This window comes from Aethina tumida, chromosome 1, assembly GCF_024364675.1.
Source record: "Aethina tumida isolate Nest 87 chromosome 1, icAetTumi1.1, whole genome shotgun sequence".
NCBI classification, from domain to species: domain Eukaryota; kingdom Metazoa; phylum Arthropoda; class Insecta; order Coleoptera; family Nitidulidae; genus Aethina; species Aethina tumida.
The window spans coordinates 53,329,414-53,346,117 of NC_065435.1; the positions used below are offsets into that span (position 1 = coordinate 53,329,414).

At 28.8% G+C, this 16,704-nt stretch overlaps 2 protein-coding genes and 2 long non-coding RNA genes across 5 annotated transcripts in view; 2 read left to right on the forward strand and 2 right to left on the reverse strand.

Annotated features, from left to right (window-relative positions):
• The first annotated feature begins 7,345 nt into the window (after positions 1-7,345).
• LOC109594421 (putative transferase CAF17 homolog, mitochondrial) lies at positions 7,346-8,794 on the forward strand. The gene is made up of 2 exons (XM_020009640.2): positions 7,346-7,511; positions 7,570-8,794. The coding sequence occupies exon 2, from the start codon at positions 7,588-7,590 to the stop codon at positions 8,650-8,652; it is 1,065 nt and encodes a 354-aa protein (XP_019865199.1). The 5' UTR covers positions 7,346-7,511; positions 7,570-7,587; the 3' UTR covers positions 8,653-8,794.
• Positions 8,795-9,989: 1,195 nt separating this feature from the next.
• On the reverse strand, positions 9,990-12,139 carry LOC109594397 (RNA-binding protein 34). Its single transcript, XM_020009623.2, has 5 exons — positions 11,111-12,139; positions 10,911-11,053; positions 10,537-10,781; positions 10,346-10,483; positions 9,990-10,105 (listed from the first exon to the last, which is right to left on the reverse strand). The coding sequence occupies exons 1-5, from the start codon at positions 12,010-12,012 to the stop codon at positions 10,031-10,033; spliced, it is 1,503 nt and encodes a 500-aa protein (XP_019865182.1). The 5' UTR covers positions 12,013-12,139; the 3' UTR covers positions 9,990-10,030.
• Positions 12,140-13,202: 1,063 nt separating this feature from the next.
• On the reverse strand, positions 13,203-15,630 carry LOC109594319 (uncharacterized). 2 transcript variants are annotated; one of them, XR_002191206.2, is made up of 3 exons: positions 15,513-15,630; positions 15,107-15,285; positions 13,203-14,919 (listed from the first exon to the last, which is right to left on the reverse strand). It is a non-coding gene; the product is annotated as an uncharacterized LOC109594319 (long non-coding RNA). The 2 variants fall into 2 exon arrangements; XR_007546998.1 differs by lacking the exon at positions 15,513-15,630 and adding an exon at positions 15,343-15,360.
• A 319-nt stretch (positions 15,631-15,949) lies between these two features.
• Positions 15,950-16,704, forward strand: part of LOC126264309 (uncharacterized) — a 51,775-nt gene continuing 51,020 nt past the window's right edge. Inside the window, exon 1 of the long non-coding RNA XR_007547067.1 lies at positions 15,950-16,071. This is a non-coding gene — a long non-coding RNA (uncharacterized LOC126264309). The remainder of the gene's footprint in view (positions 16,072-16,704) is intronic.

The window sequence follows — 16,704 nt, forward strand, 5'->3', positions numbered from 1 at the left end:
CACGTTATTAAACAAGAATACAGACAAGAATGCTATAACCACTCGAAATCCGAACACCTCATTATTATTAGCAGCCATTTTGGACCGCAAAGATATTTTTCACATGCTTATTGAGACAGTTGAAATAACAACACCTATTTTTAACTGTTTCGTGAAATACAGATGTATGCATTTATTAACTGAATATTTTTTTCAAGTACTTAAGTCTCCAAATTTGGATGTAAATCTTAAGTCATTCCTTGGAAACACTCCTCTGCACTTCGCTATAATATTTGGAAATATTTCCTCAATACATTCTTTATTGAGACGGGGAGCATCTTTGACAACTCCCAATGATGCTGGATTGACATGTATTGAATTCATCAGTAAGAAAGATCTTAAGTCTTATTACGATTCGTGTATAATTTTCGATAAATACAGCGAAATTTTATCAGAAAAGGACTCCAAAGTTACCCTAGATTTTACTAATGTCGTTCAGGAACAAACGTCTGAAGTCGAATTGATTAAAAAATTCGGTTCTTCTGATAACACAATTTCTATGTTGCAACATCCATTAATTGATATTTTTGTTAATGTTAAATGGCATTTGTGTAAGACATATTTTAATATATTTGCTCTGTTTAAACTTTTGAATTGCTATTTGATATTTCTGATATTATTAAAGGACGGTTCATCTGTTTACGGTTTATTAATCTTTGAATCAATTTTCTTTGCAATTTGGACTTTATGGAGTGTACATCTATTCAAAACCAGGTGGTTAGATTTTATAATATATTTTTTGTTAACAAGTTTATTTTTCTTAGATGTCATACTAATTTCGATCAAGAGATTTCATGGTTCTCAAGTCCCTACAATTATAATGAGACAAATTAACTGTGTCATCTACGTACTTTTGGCCACATCGGTACTTATTACTTTGGGATACAACTTGAAATTTTCGAAGTGGGCAGTGATGCTTCAAAGAGTTTATAAAACGTACTTCATAAATTTACTTTACTTGTTTATTCCATTGTCTGCTTTTGCAATTGGTATTACACATTTACTTCATGCTGATGATGAGGATTACAACATTTTTCATTCGTTGTTCATAATCGCCCAGACTTTATCTGGCAGTGTTGTACCCGGTGGTCTTCAGAATTCAGAACAAAATTTCTTCGTTTACTTGATTTTCGTGGGGTTTGTGATAATTTCACTAGGAACCATGAATTTTCTCGTTGGACTCGCTGTAAACGACATTCACCAATTGGATAGAAATTGGGAAAGCATCTCCTACAACAACGTTCTAATATTTATACAATTTGTAGAAAGACTATACACAAAGTTTCCGAAGTTGTGTTATTTTCTAAGGCTACCTTCTCCATTTATTAAAACCAAGAGTCGAGGTTTAAAACTTGAAATTTACATCCACTTAACTGAACAATGCAGACACAGGAAAGCATTAAGGGATTTTAAACTGAGCGATATTTCTAAACTAAAGATAAAAACAATATATGAAAACAGATTGACTAAAACAGTCGACGATAAACTCCAAGCTGGCTTAGAAATTATAGAGAAGAATACCAGTCAAGCATTGTACAAGATTTACAAGGAACTGAAGGATATGCATGATTCTATCAACTCAATTAGACATCAAATAAATTTTAAACGTTCAACAAGTATTATAACTAACTCTACACAAGAAGGATCAAAATAATTCTTTTGTATAAGTATTGTTAATTTTTATAAAATAAAGATTTTAAAATTCTTATTTTGTTTTTATCTACTAGAACTTAAATAATTGTATAAATATAGATAAATTGAAGTGCCTGATGATTATAATTAAATTATTTATAACATAAACATGATATAAGTATTGTTTATCTTAGGTTCGTCGTGTGATAAATAATTATATCCGTACATTCACTATATATATCCACATGTTCACAATGTATAAACATATTGTTATAATTTTTGAAAATATTTCTTCAATACATTCTTTATTAGACGGCGACATCTTCGACAATTCTCAACGATGTTGGATTGACATGCACTCAATTCATTAAAAACAAAGGTGATAATTTCTTTATATGAGTATTGTTAATTTTAATACAATAAATATTTTAAAATTCTTATTTTGTTTTTGTCTACTAGAAATTAAATAACTGTGTAAATATGAATAAATTGAAAGTCTGATATTTCTCATCAAATTATTTATAATACACACACGATATACGTATTGTTTATGACGGTTTGTCGTGTGATAAATAATTATAACCCTATGTAGATTAGTACATTGCTTACAATGTATAAACAGATTTGGCTCGTTGATGAGAGATATTTACATTCAGGATTTGCAAATATTTGATCTTGTTGACTGTTACCTGCGGTACGAACTAATCAATGTTCCCTTATGCGTCTCTTTCTTTTCCCAGAGGCGTGAATTGAAAGGAGACACAAACTGATTATTTGTATTTATATGTGTTCTGATGAGTTGATTATTTATTTGACTGAATATTTAACTTTAAAAATAAATATCTAAAAATTACCAGAACTTATCTATTAAAACAATGAAAGAGAATTTATTTTTTGTAGTAGGTACACATCTGGATATGTATGTAAAAAAAGAACTAAAATAAAAAATCATATCATATATATTTATACACCTCATTAACATTAATTTTATCCTTATTTTCCTCTACCACATAAGATATTAACATTTTGCTCTGCTAAATTCTTACTCATTGATGATAAAAATTGCAAATGCATTTAAATTCATAATATGCATTATCATAAAAGATCAAATGAAGGGCATCAGTTACCATAATTTGCTTATCAATATTTCCCATACACTCATGAAATATTCATTACCTGACAACGATTGTGTTGGAACACATGACGGGTTGCATTCCTGGTGTCCAGACTATTGTCGGGGCTTGGTAAGGCTGGGCCGACCCCCCATACCTTCACCCATTTCCAGAGCAAACACTCCAATGCCAGTCTGCCTGATAGCCAACGTAGCCCTAACAGTACTTATCCAAACAATGTTCTCATCAATCAAATACACCTTGTCCAGCGTACGTTACGGCTCCACATTAATGACCTCTAAGACACATTAATACGTCCAGTCGATGTTAATTTAGACAATTTCCTCAAGCCGAAAAGTGGGTAAGGTGCGTTTATCAACTGGATTTGCGGATGGAAGTGTATGTTAATTGCCGTCGCTTTTCTGGTATGTTTTTAAGTGTCTTAGTTGAAAAGTAGAGAGAAACAGGGGGAAGACGCGAAGTTTGATATTTTGTTGAAAACGGCGTGGCGTGGCACAGTGGTAGGCAGAAATTAATTATTTCTTTCATTAGTAGAAGTTTATTAATTAAGGAAGCGCTTGAGATTCGTCTTGTTGTTTGCTCAGCGTCATCTCAACCCTTTGGCACGACTTTTGGATGAGAGCAACTTTAAAATGGAAACTTATAAGAACGTCTCTCGCACAACAAAATTAATTATGTATCTTTAAATGGAATATTCATTCAACAATGTCAACAGCGCAGTTTATTAAAAATTATGCGCGTTCCTCTATATTTTCTTAAAGGAATCGGAAATGACGGTCCTCGCATGTTTTGTGTAAACATAATCAGCTTTAGGGAATTTTTACCGCACGGAAATGAAAACGGTACTCTTTTAAAATTTTAGTTTTACAGCAAAATTATTGTTGAATTTATATAATGAAAACAAAACAGACGGTTTACATATCCAACAAACAAATATATCTCGTTTTTTTTTTAAAGTAATTATTAAATTAAAAATTTAAAAGGACCTCAAAAATGCTGATGCCATCACAATAGCAATTTATAATAAATTGGAAAAAAACACGATCCCGGCTCTATTTATTTATATATTAAGTTTTTTCTATTAAAACATGTTTGTTTTTCTTTTTCAAATAAAATCTATAATTTTTTGTGCGTACATAGTTTTACAGTCCTGTAGAAAAAAAATTACTGATAATTAGAGCTTAGTTTAATATTCCCATTAGAGGTGGACAATCAAATAGCACAACATTTAAAATTAAAAATTTTGTAAGATATTTCATAAAAGAAGAGACAAATTTTGTCCAGTCAATAAATAAAACATATTTCAATATTCTAAACCCTTTTTCCTTTTTTGTCACACACCTTAAATACGCCGGAGATATTACTTTAAAAGCACATATTAGTCTCATTTGGTTGACCAAAAAAATTGCACATTCAAATATTATATACATTTTATGAAACTGATAAATAATACTCTTAATAGGAAGAATTAATTCTTAGTAGGTTTTATATTATTTTAAATTCTCCTTAAAATGATTTACAATGTTAATAACAAATATGAAGCAACATATTTGAAAATACAATAAGAAAACAGAACAAACAACTACACATAAACAAGACACATAAATTGGAAAAATCAGTAATCGAAATCCTTTCTTGTCTTCTAAGCAAATAAAAAATGAATTAATTGAGTCATGCAATATCAGTATGTCTAGTAGAGCAATAAGACATCCACTGAATGAATAAAACTTGCAGAGATGTATTTCAGTAAGAAACCCTAGATATCAAAAAAGAATATTCAAATAAGACTAAAGTTTGCACAAGAAATATTAATTATCCTCCTGAATTTTGGCGTAAAGTATTTTGAAGTTCCAAGTACAATAGAATAGGATCATACATTAAACGATACTTTTGTCATTCTCCACTTTATAGTCATTTATAACGAAAATATAAACAATTTATTTAAGATATTTATAAATTATTTAATAAATATATATTTTTTAAATCTTAGCTTTTTCTGCGACCATCCACATTGCGCATTTCTTTTGTTTAAGATTTAATTTAAGTAGAAATTATTTTTATTTAGGTACAAAATGAATAATGGTAGAAATAATATGGTGTATTTATTTTAAATAAAACGTATGAACGTGTTGAACCATAAATCTTAATCTCAATTATATTTCAAATAATTGAAATATAAATATGTGTGTAGATACAGACATTGTTCTTCTATAGATAAAAATAATCATTAAATGTATATTATATTATTGAGTACATTATATTTAAATTACGAGAAGTTTGCACCACAAATTTATTATTTTATTACTTTACTACATTATTCGATAGGATTAAATTATTTTAGAAGTGTTTTCGAACAAAATTATACATATTCGATTATAAATGTGCAAAAAATATATGATACTATATTTTATCTCTACAAGATAATGTAAAAAACATGTAGTGATGCCAGAGATACAGCACAAAATTTAAAATTAAACATTTTGTAAAAAATTTCATAAAAGGATTGATTTAATTCAAATTTTACCCGGTCAATATAAAAAATATATTTCAACATTCTATACTTTTTTCACTTTCTTGTAAACGTATTACTTTAAACGTCAAATAAGTAGCACATACAAATGTATTTACGTTTTGTGTATGTATTTAACAATACCCTTATTAGTTAGAATTTATTCTTGCAGCTTTTATATTATTTAATTAAGAAGCAAACATGTACTCTAGAGAAGAGGAAAATTATAATTAACATAAAAGTCTAAATATTGCTGATATCGCTATACTGATACTTCTGAAAAATGGTACAATGCTTATTAACAAATATGAAACAACACACTCAACTGAAAATATAATAAGAAGATGTCCTAACAAAGAAACAAATTCTTTTATTGAGAAATTGGAAAAATCAGTAAACGACATCCTTTCTTGTCCTCTAGGTAAATAAAAAATTAATTAATTGAGTCGTACAATATGAGTGTGTCTAGTAGAACAATCAGACGTTGACTGAATGAATAAAACTTACAAGGATGTATTTCAGTAAAGAAACTATTGGTATCCAAAAAGAATAATCGAACAAAACTAAAGGCTTGCACAAAAATATATTAATTATCCTCCAGAATATTGACCAAGGGTACTTTGAAATGATGAATCATTCAGTAGAATAAGATCATTATATTTATTTTATATAAAATATGAAATATTTTGATTGCATTTAATTAAATGTGTGTGTTTCCTAATTACGTTAGTATAATGTGTGTGTTATTTCTCTAGCCAACACTGTACATACGAGAAAGAAATATTCTGCTGAAATAAACAGCGATTTTGTTGTCAACTGGTAAATAAATGATCAGGTGTTTTTAAACTAATCAATTTTAAAAGTTTCAAAAAGTAGTTTATTTACCGCAAACAAATATTAATAATAAATAAATAAAATTGCAGTTTGTTTATCATAGCATTTAATAAAATAAACATATTTACTGAAACAAATAAATATAATAATGGTAAATTTTAAATGAAATAACAATGGGTTTTAAATATTAAATGAAAATTATTGTTACATTGAAAACAAAACTAATATTTGCAAAACAGACATTATATAATTTCGGTAATCAAGAAATCAGGTTTAATCGAAAAAATTGTAATTAATATCATTTATTAGTTAATTTCTATTTAATTAAAATATAAAATAAAGTACGTAATAAGGATTATTATTATTATTTGTTTGTGTATTTCTACATGACATAATAATTGTAACCTTTGTTATAGTCTCGGATCCTACTCGGTGAAGCATTTGTAATTTATACGGGACAACATGAAAACACCCCCCAATTAATCCCTACATACAATAGTTAATTACAAATATCGTATAATGATCAAAATGGGTGGCTATATTGGAAAATTGAGAGTGTAGGGGTCATTAACAGTCACGTTTCTAATATAGCAAAGGCTCGAAGAGCGACGGCTCCAATATATGGATATGGAGTCAAACCCGAAGCCAGCCAGGAAATTACCCTTCGTAGATCGCAATATGTCAGACAGGGCAAACACTGACGTCAACTACGGCAAACAATGCTCCACTTATTGTTATATGGTATAACTTTTACGGTACGTTTTTTCTCACCGTCAGTGGTATATCGAAATGTGAAATAACAGAAAGAACAACAAAAACTTGTAAAATAAATACCGATTCCGATAATTCTTAATAACGAATAAAATAATATTAGCTTACCACCTTTTTGAAGTGTCCTATAATCATAAAAATTCAAAATAATTTATTGCTCTAAATCTACGAACACAATTTAATTCTCCTGCCACCTACATGCATTCTTATAAACTAAACTAGTAGATTTCTATAATTTATTTTAAATATATTCGTTAAATATTATGAAGCAAATTTATTTAACATAAAATGATCTACGTCAAATAAAATTAAAATCGAATAATTATATTCTATTTTCAGTGCAACGTCGCCTCAAAGAGAGTATACACTCTTGTAATACTACAATACTATAATTATATCATCATAGGGTTAGGTGTAGGTAATTTAAACTGTTCAAAATTTATATTTAAATCAATAAGTAAAATTATCCATTTTTACGTTTTCAATAGAAGAATTGCTTCTAAAATTCAAATAATCCAATACGATTAAAATCCATACATAAACATAACCTATAAGATAGTTTGGAGACTTCAAATTGTAAATGCCAAATATAGGTAAGTCCTTATTCATTCCCACAATAATTTCATTATATTGCATTTCATTGAATTACAGGATATAATCTCACTTACAATGTACAATATGTTAAAAAAAGTTCTTAAATTATATCACCCCGTAAGATTTTGTACGAGTTCCGCCTCTAAACACACACTTGAGAATTTGCAGAATAGGACGTTGGTGCAAGTTGAAGGTAACGAAGCCTCGGACTTCTTGCAAGGCTTGATTACCAATGACATGCAGCATTTAAAAGATGGACCAGGCAGTATGTTCGCAATGTTTCTCAATACTAAAGGACGTGTGTTGTATGACGCAATTATATACAGGGCGCAGGAACAAAATGGTTATTTAATTGAATGTGATAAACAAATAGCAGCAGCTTTAGAAAAACATTTAAAGATGTATAGGGTGCGTCGTAAGATTGAAATCACTAACTTACAAGATACATATGACGTTCATGCCTTGTTCAAATTGAGGGATATGAAGGAACTGTTGGACAAAAATGTCAATGTAATTGATGATGGGTTCATTGTGCCCTGTGACAAACTTAATGCCACTCTACCAAAATCATCTTCAACTCTTTATAAAGACTTAATGTTGTTTAAAGATCCTCGAATATCATCTTTAGGTTCAAGAATTTTATCAAAGAAGGAAATTAATGTAAGAGAGCAATTAAGTGATTTGGTAGAAATAGATCAATCAAGCACAAAATCTTATAAGTGGTTAAGATATGCATTTGGAATTGGCGAAGGTGTGGAAGATTTACTTTCTGGAACCAGCTTTCCCCTTGAGGCAAATTGTGATTACTTACATGGTGTTAGTTTTCATAAGGGCTGTTATATTGGTCAAGAACTTACAGCACGTACACATCATACAGGTGTAATTAGAAAACGATTAATGCCCCTTTATTTTACAAAAGTTCCTAAAGAATTTCCCAAAGATCAAATTATTTTACATGAGAAAGAAAATTTAGGGAAGCTAAGAGGTGTAGAAGGGGATGTTGGATTGGCATTGCTTAGAATAAACAAGGCTTTGAATTTTGGTGAAATAAATGTAGGAGATGGTGTTGCCAAAGTCATTAGGCCAACATGGTGGCCTATTGAAGCTGCAAAAGAGAGAGCTGCAATAAAGAAGCTTTAGCTATAGTTAAAGTTATAAAAGAAAGCAGTGAGATTGACATTATATTTGTTATAATTGCATAAAAAGACTGTAAGATAGAAAATTTAATATGTTAAAAAAGGCTGTATATTTAAAAATTATACATATTAATAAATGTCTTAACTAAAAATTGCATTTTATTTTATTACAGATATGGATTCAAAAACTGATGAATCTACAGAAGCGAGTAACACCCAAGAAAGTGAGGATAAACCAAAAGTAATAGATATAAAATATTTTGATTGTTCTTTATGTGGTCTTCATGAACAATTTTCATATTTTGGAATAGATCCACCGTTCTTTAGAAAATATAGACTAACAGAGAATACATATGTCATAGAGGATCCGTTTCTGCCTCCAAAACAAGGAGAAATACTTATGTTAGGGTCACATTGTATCAAATGTAACAAAACTGTTTGTAAAGATCCGAACTGCAGTTTTTATTATGATGGTACATATTGTATACACTGTGCTAAAGCTGATATAAAACTATTTCCAGAAACTGTAAAAGATAAATTAAATAAAATTATTTTAACATAAGTTAATTTTAGTAATCCACATGTCTTTTATTAATTAATGAGTATGAAACTGATTTTTAACAACACCAATACTGAATACATTTGTATCTCATACATGTTGGTATAAATAAGAATATTTAAAAAGTATATAAAAAGAATTTTTTAATTAATAGTAACTTATTACGAAATAAAAAAATAAATAAAATTTATATAGGAAAAATATACACTACTTATAAATTCTGTACGAACATGATAACGAAATTCTTCTCATACCATAATAGAACCTTCTTGAAATAGGTAAAATTCTTGAATCCTTCGACGATTTCGTAGAATATCTCGTGTCATCATTGTACAGTCCAATTCTACTTTCATCTGTGAAATGCTCAGACGTCTTCTTCCATTCAGTGAACATGAGGCCTTGTCAATTCCCATCGTTGTTACTTATTGTTGCGAGTCGCAGTGGCTTTCAATCATAGTTTTTCTTTGTTTTTATGAAGTAGAGTCAGTTTTCGATATGATTGACCCCAGATACCTACATTCCTACTGATCTACTCCTCTCATCAGGAGTTAATTTATTTCTAGTCCTAACTATCCGAAAAACTTTCGATAAATACCCGTGTAAACACCACTCTTATCAATTATAAAGTAAATGTACATTTATATTTGTGTCAAATTTCATAAAAATTAATAAAATAATTATTGCCTAAATATACAATCAAGAATAATTAAAGTGTACTCTAGATTAACATCCCTAAGTTATAAACATGAGTTTATTATTGTAAATAAATAAAAGATGTTGGATGTATTTATAAAATTTATTATAAAACAAGTCATATTATAAACTATTCTCGAGGTTTGGGTGCAATTTTTTTAATTAACTTTTTCTTCTGTAAATCTCCCTTGTTAAACTTCTTTTTCTGAAAATAAAACGTTTCATTAATTTTAGCATATTTACTTTACACAATCACACTGAATAAATAAATAATTTCTCTTTTGATTTGATGAATTTTAATTTTAAAAGTTTCATTTCAAGACATAAAACTATAAAAAGCAGAATTGAAAATTAAAAAAAAAAACTAAATAGCAAATTTTACTATCACAATATCTCGTTTTTATATAAAAAGTAGCTAATTACTTGTTGGTCAAAAATACATTACCTTTCCTTTATCATTGAATTTTGAACCCTGAAATTGCTTATTCTCAAAACCTTGTCTGTTAGGATTCTCACCATCCCCCTCTACTTTTCTAAACTTCCTAAATTTATTCTTAAGCTTAGGTTTCCCAGGTTTGTTGATCTAAAACAAGTAATATTAATGAAACTGTAAATTAACTTAAAATATACACATACTTTGGCAACTTTATTTTTATTCTTATTTTTCTTGGCCATACTTAAATTACACAGGGATATTCTAAGCTCACGATTATTTAATTGAACATTCTCCATTTCTAGACTTAATTGCACTGAATCTGAATTAACAAAGTTGACATATGCAAATCCTCTGCCCATGCCTGTTTTTCTGTCTCTAACAATACGGATACTGTCAATGGGACCACAAGGCTCAAATATTTTCCATAAATCATCCTCTTCAGCCTCTGAAATTTAAAGTATTTTTAATAAATTGTAAATTTCATTTATCTCTTTTGTTTACTATAAAAAATAAAACTTAAAAAACTTGAGAAACTACATTAACAAGTATTTTAGTATTTTTAATTTTAGCTTACCAAAACTGAGATTTCCAATAAAAATGGCTTTGGTTTCATCAGGTTTTTCTGATGAGTCCAAAAGATGAACCCTTAAATGGTGGTCATTAAATAATTTCCCATTTTGTTCTACAGCTTTTTTGGCATCTTCTTCCTTAGCAAACCTGAAATTTATAAAATTATAGAAAAAAAGCCAAATGGTTTAGACAACTACCACATACTTAATGTATCCATTTACGGTTTTACGTTTTGGATTAATTTCTGACTTGATAGCAGCAATTTTCTTAGATGTTTTTGGGTCAGCAACAGAAATACCTCTAAGTCGAATGGTTGATATAATTCCATACTGTCTGAAGTGTTGTTTGATTTGTTTTTTTGTTAGGTCTAAGGTTTTAGCCAATGGTATATTGCCAATAAAAATAGTCTTAGCTAGATCCTCTGGATTATCTTTTATCAGTTCTCTTTCTTTATATAACACTCTCTTGGCAGCATTTGCCTCGTTTTTGGACAATTTTTTCTTTTTAGGGGACTGATCTTCTGTTTCAGCCTTTCTTTTTAAATTAATTTTCTCAGTTGTAACCTGTGATTCATCTTGGTTTTCAACTATATCATTTGAATTTGTTGAAACAAGCTTCTGTTTGAATTTTTTTTGCTTCAATTTAGGTGTCACTTTCTCTGGCACTTCTGATTCTTCATTTTCTTTTTTCTGCTTCGATTTAGGTGTCATTTTCTCTGGCATTTCTGTTGCTTCATTTTCATTTTTAATTTTAATTGGTGACTGTTGGTTCTCTCTTTTCTGCTTCGATTTTGATGTCACTTTCTCCGGCTTTTCTGTTGCTTCCTTCTCTTTCTTAATTTTAATAGGTATCTGTTGGCTTTCTTTGATTTCATTTGACACAGAATTTCGTACTGAATTCATACCATTTTTTTTTGGAGAAATTTTCCTGTCATTCGTGTTGGCTGTGGCACTCAATCGGCGTTTCTTTGGACTGTCTTCAGATTTGGGTTCATCAACAACGGGATCAGATTTTGAAGGTGTATACGCCTTCTGAATAACTTTTGGTTTGTTAGGCGTATTTTTTCCTGTTATTAAGTCGGATAAGCTCCCAACTGAATAATCCATTGTAAGGACAAATCTAAATTAACGCACAGCACAATTTAAATATATTTATACACGTGCTTAAACAACTTTGATTGTTATTAAGACAGGTTATGTTTTTGGAGGTTATGTCGCATTTCGGCGAGGTGACCTTAAGAAACCTAGGGCAACACTGTTGCCAACTTTTAATATTGATATAATACTATGAAAGGGAAATTTCTGATAATGTAATTACGAATTAATTTAAAACTTTGGTTTTAGTAATAAATTAATTTTAATTAAAATATAAATATAATCAATGAATAACATTAATGTAAATTGAGAATTTACGAGTAGTTTGTTAACTTCACACTAGATGGTGCCACACAGTCTTTATTTTCAAATAATTCGACACCTGCATTGATTATTTAAGAAATTTCTGCTTTAAGATATATTATAGTTACTAATGATTATTTTATATTCAATTATCTTATGAAAGTATTTATTTTTGAAAAACTTCACACACGATTTATTTATATTATCAAATATTATTAAATGTGTATAAACATGTTGATTCAAAATATTGGTAATTTTTACAAGTTTAAATAATTTAAACTATTTGAATATACTTACCTGTGCAAGTGGAATCCCTCTGCTAGAAGATTTGTAAACTGCTAAATATTTTATCAGAAATACTAATCGTTTAAATTTTATATATTTTTATTTGGAACAGTTAACAATGTATAATAAACTCATCTGGACACAATCAATTTACGACTAACCAACATAAATAATTGTCGGAAATAAATGTTAAGACCGTAAATATCAAATTGTTGATTTTGGAATCTACATTTAACATTTTACAAAACAGTGACTAAACTTATTTTTGTCTTCTTTACTACAATTGTATAATTTTTATGACTTATACATGTAACATTATTATTTTCTTATATTCTTTCAATTTTCAATTTTATGTATTTTACTATTTCTGTACATCTACATCAACAAATTGTTTTGTTGATTTTGGAACCTGGCAAAAATCAACATTACATATTTTGAAAAATGGTGACTGAAACTTACTATAAAGTAATCTATTTTTTCTAAAATTGTATCATTTTTATGACTTGTTTAAGTAATTTAAAATATATGAATATATATACTTACCTGCACAAGTGGGACACTCTTATGCTAGAGGGTTTGTATACTACAAATATTTTACCAGAAATACTCAACGATTGGATTTTCTATTTTTTTATTTGGAACAGTTAACATTGTACAATAATCTCTCATCAGGACCCAAATGTACGACTAACCAATGTAAATAAACAATTCTGTCGGCAATAGATGTTAATACCAAAAATATCCTTTGTTGATTTCGGAACCTGGCAAATCAACATTGGATATTTTACAAAATTGTGACTAAAACTAACTTATTCTAATATAATCTAATTCTAATATAATCTAATTCTAATATAATCTAATTCTAATATAATCTAATTCTAATAACATTTTTTTTTGTTTTTTTTATCTTCTTTACAACAGTTGTATCATTTTTATGACTTGTACATGTAACATTATTATTCTCTTATAGGGATTTCTTTCAATTCAATTTTAAGTGTTTTGCTATTTCTGTATTTGGTACGAAAACAAACAATTTTGTTGGCAATAGATGTTAAGTCCATAAATATCCTCTGTTGATTTTGGTGCCAACAAAATCAATATCAGATATTTTACAAAATTGTGACTAAAACTAACTTAATCTAATCTAAACTAAATTAACTATTTTTTTTTTTATTTTTATGTTTAGGGGTATTCTGTGATTGTATCATTTTTGTGACGCGTATGTATAACAATTTTCAAACATGGACATGTTTTTTTTTTGGTATTTTACTATTTTTATAACTATAACTAGTAGACAAGGGTATGCTAAAGCTTTGACCGTCTTTGACTTTGCTTTATCACAATCTCATATATAAATTGAACTATACCAAGGTTTGTTTTTTCATTATTTTTTTATCTTTTCAATTTTTTTGCGATTTTATATTTTGTAGCTGTGTGTCAGGAATAGTTATCAATAGTATAAAGAAGTTGTTGTAACTAATATAGCAATATGGAGAGTATTTGTATCAATAATCATTAAATAACATACTAATCCTAACTTAATCTAACTTAATTTAACATTTTTTTGTTTTTTTTTTTTTGATTTATCGTTTTACAAGTAGCTTTAGATTCAGGAAAGCTTCATACAATGGTAAATCATGGTTTTGAATTTTTTTTCTAACAACTGACCAAGCTTGACCCATTTCACTTAATCAATTGCCGTTTTTTCTGTTTCGGGAAAGCCTTTGAAATATTAAAATGTCGCATTTGCTAATCTAAAGATGCAAACATTGGATATTTTCAAAATACATTAGCGATGGTACCTAAGTGACAAGTTGTTTTTTGGTCTTTTCAAGTTTTTTTAATTTTTTTTTTTTTTGCAGTTTCAACAAAAATAGATATTTTGGTCAAATATCTTCTGTTGGGACATTAGATTTTGACACAAAATAATTGACTAGACCTGCCATAGTCAAAAAAATTAACGAAATATTTTTTTGGATTTTGATATTTTTCGCAGCGGGTAGTAGGAAAGTTTGTCGCCGGTTCTTACATCGTAAGACTAAAGCTAACTTATTCTAAGTAATATCTATTGAAGCCGTCGTCTCGATACATTGTGGAGGGGAAACTTTTTTTGCAAATTGTATTTGCGTTACTTTCTTGTCCCGAATCCCAAAATAACTAAAAATAACCTATCTTCAGATGATTAACAATGCTAAGCATAATGTCTATGTCTTCTTAATTTTTTTGTTTTTTTTTTATTTGTTGTATCTGAATCAACGCAGTAGGACGTTGGACTCCATTCGAAATGAATTTCCGTAACGTCGATCACCCTGTGGTGGTGTTTAGTGTGATCTAAGAGATCGAGAATAACAAAAATTAGTTTTTCAGAGACAAAAAGAGGTTTCAAAATCATAGGGCATAGGACGAAGGTAAATTAAATAAACTTAAAGTGTCATCTTTACATTAAAAAGGATAAACATCAACTTAATCTATTCGATTAGATTCATTAGAGTTTAATTAAAAAAAAAAATGTACTTACGCGTTTGATAAACATTTGCGACTCTAGGGGAATCATGTATATTACTGTGCCGGATGGTGATTAATGGAGAGCGGGCGTGTTCGAATTGCACGGCGATGTTCTATCCATGAAAACCTCTAGGTCGTGCGCTAGCACGGAGAATTTTGTGAGCTATTAGCTACATGATTATGTAACTAAAACTGAAATAAAATAAAGAATAAGTAGAAAAAAGAAGTATGCAGTATACCACCACATACTCAAAAGGTTTAAGAATACTCAAGTAATATGAGGTGACTCTTTTCCATATACATTATAATTGTATTCTGATATGATTGTATCACAATTATAAATGTATTCGGATATTATATTACAATATTATCAAACTAATATTACTTGGTTAACAATTAGTTAGAAGAGGAGTACTTACTTTGACTCTTGTGGATGTGTAAATGATTTGTGTTGTGCAAGTGCTAAGCAGGTAAACTAAATTTTGTTGATTTGGTCCCATGGAGACGATTTTCAACTTTTTTTTTCATTGCTACTGTGATTTCAGATTTAAGACATAGGTCATTAAAGCAAATTTCTACGAAACCATAGACATTTTATTCATAGATATGACAAAATCATATCTGTAAAATGATTACTTTAAATGCATGATTTTACAATGTAATCTGTTAATTATTTACTCTTTTAATATTAAGCAACTTTTGAATAATTAAACAGACCATATTTTGATATATAATTGAAAATGTCTATTTGTGATTAATATTATAAAGGTAAACCCAACATTACATATTTGTTGTAATTGTAAATTGTCATAGTAACTACGAAAAATAAGAGACTATGGTGACTACGATTATTGCACCATTTTGGGAATGTGTGTTTGTATTGTCATTCCTTGACGACCAGTTGCTAAGAAGTACTATACAAACATAACTACCAATGTTGATCGCCAATATAAACAAACCATTGTTTAAATTTTCCAAGTAAGTTGATAAAAATGATAATTGTTAGTTTGTATATTGTTGTCTTTGTTCACGTCGCAGATCAATTTATTTATTATTTTAGTGTAATCTTTAAGTGAAACATTTTTGTTTAAAATAGTGCTTTTAATAAAAAATGCTACATTTATTGAAATTTTCAGATAAGTATAAATTATATTATATTCAGAAATTGTTACAATTTGATATATAACAATTAATAATAAGTTGACTTATTTAATAGTGGAGCTCCACTACTACGTTCATACTCTTGTATTCGGTTAGACATGCTTTGAATGAGGTCATCAATTTCTGTCTGTGTTATTTGATACCAAGTTTGCTGAATGGCTGAATGAATACTGGAGGATGGGGTAAGGTACCGATTCTTCTGTAGATATGATTCTAAACATGTTCGATGAAATTTATATCCTCTAATATAGTGTACCATGGGAGTATCTCCTATTATAGCTTCTTAGAGGTACACTTTTGCAATCCTTGTTGTGTGGAGTGGACGTTTCTTGCAGGAATATAGGAATATTTAGAAGGTATGGTCTTGTGATAAGTTCTAGAACAGTGTTATATAACGAGTACTATTTAAATTGCCTGAAAGGAAAACTAAGGGTGATTCACTCCCAACTG

Bases quoted from the DNA above. Each gene is read 5' to 3' on its own strand.
- LOC109594397 (XM_020009623.2), bottom strand. From the start codon at position 12,012: ATGGATTATTCAGTTGGGAGCTTATCCGACTTAATAACAGGAAAAAAT. The intron at 10,484-10,536 runs GTATGTGTATAT...TACTTGTTTTAG, and splicing joins ATAAAAATAAAGTTGCCAAA to ATCAACAAACCTGGGAAACC. The intron at 10,106-10,345 runs GTAATGTATTTT...TTTTATTTTCAG, and splicing joins AATTCAATGATAAAGGAAAG to AAAAAGAAGTTTAACAAGGG.
- LOC109594421 (XM_020009640.2), top strand. From the start codon at position 7,588: ATGTACAATATGTTAAAAAAAGTTCTTAAATTATATCACCCCGTAAGA.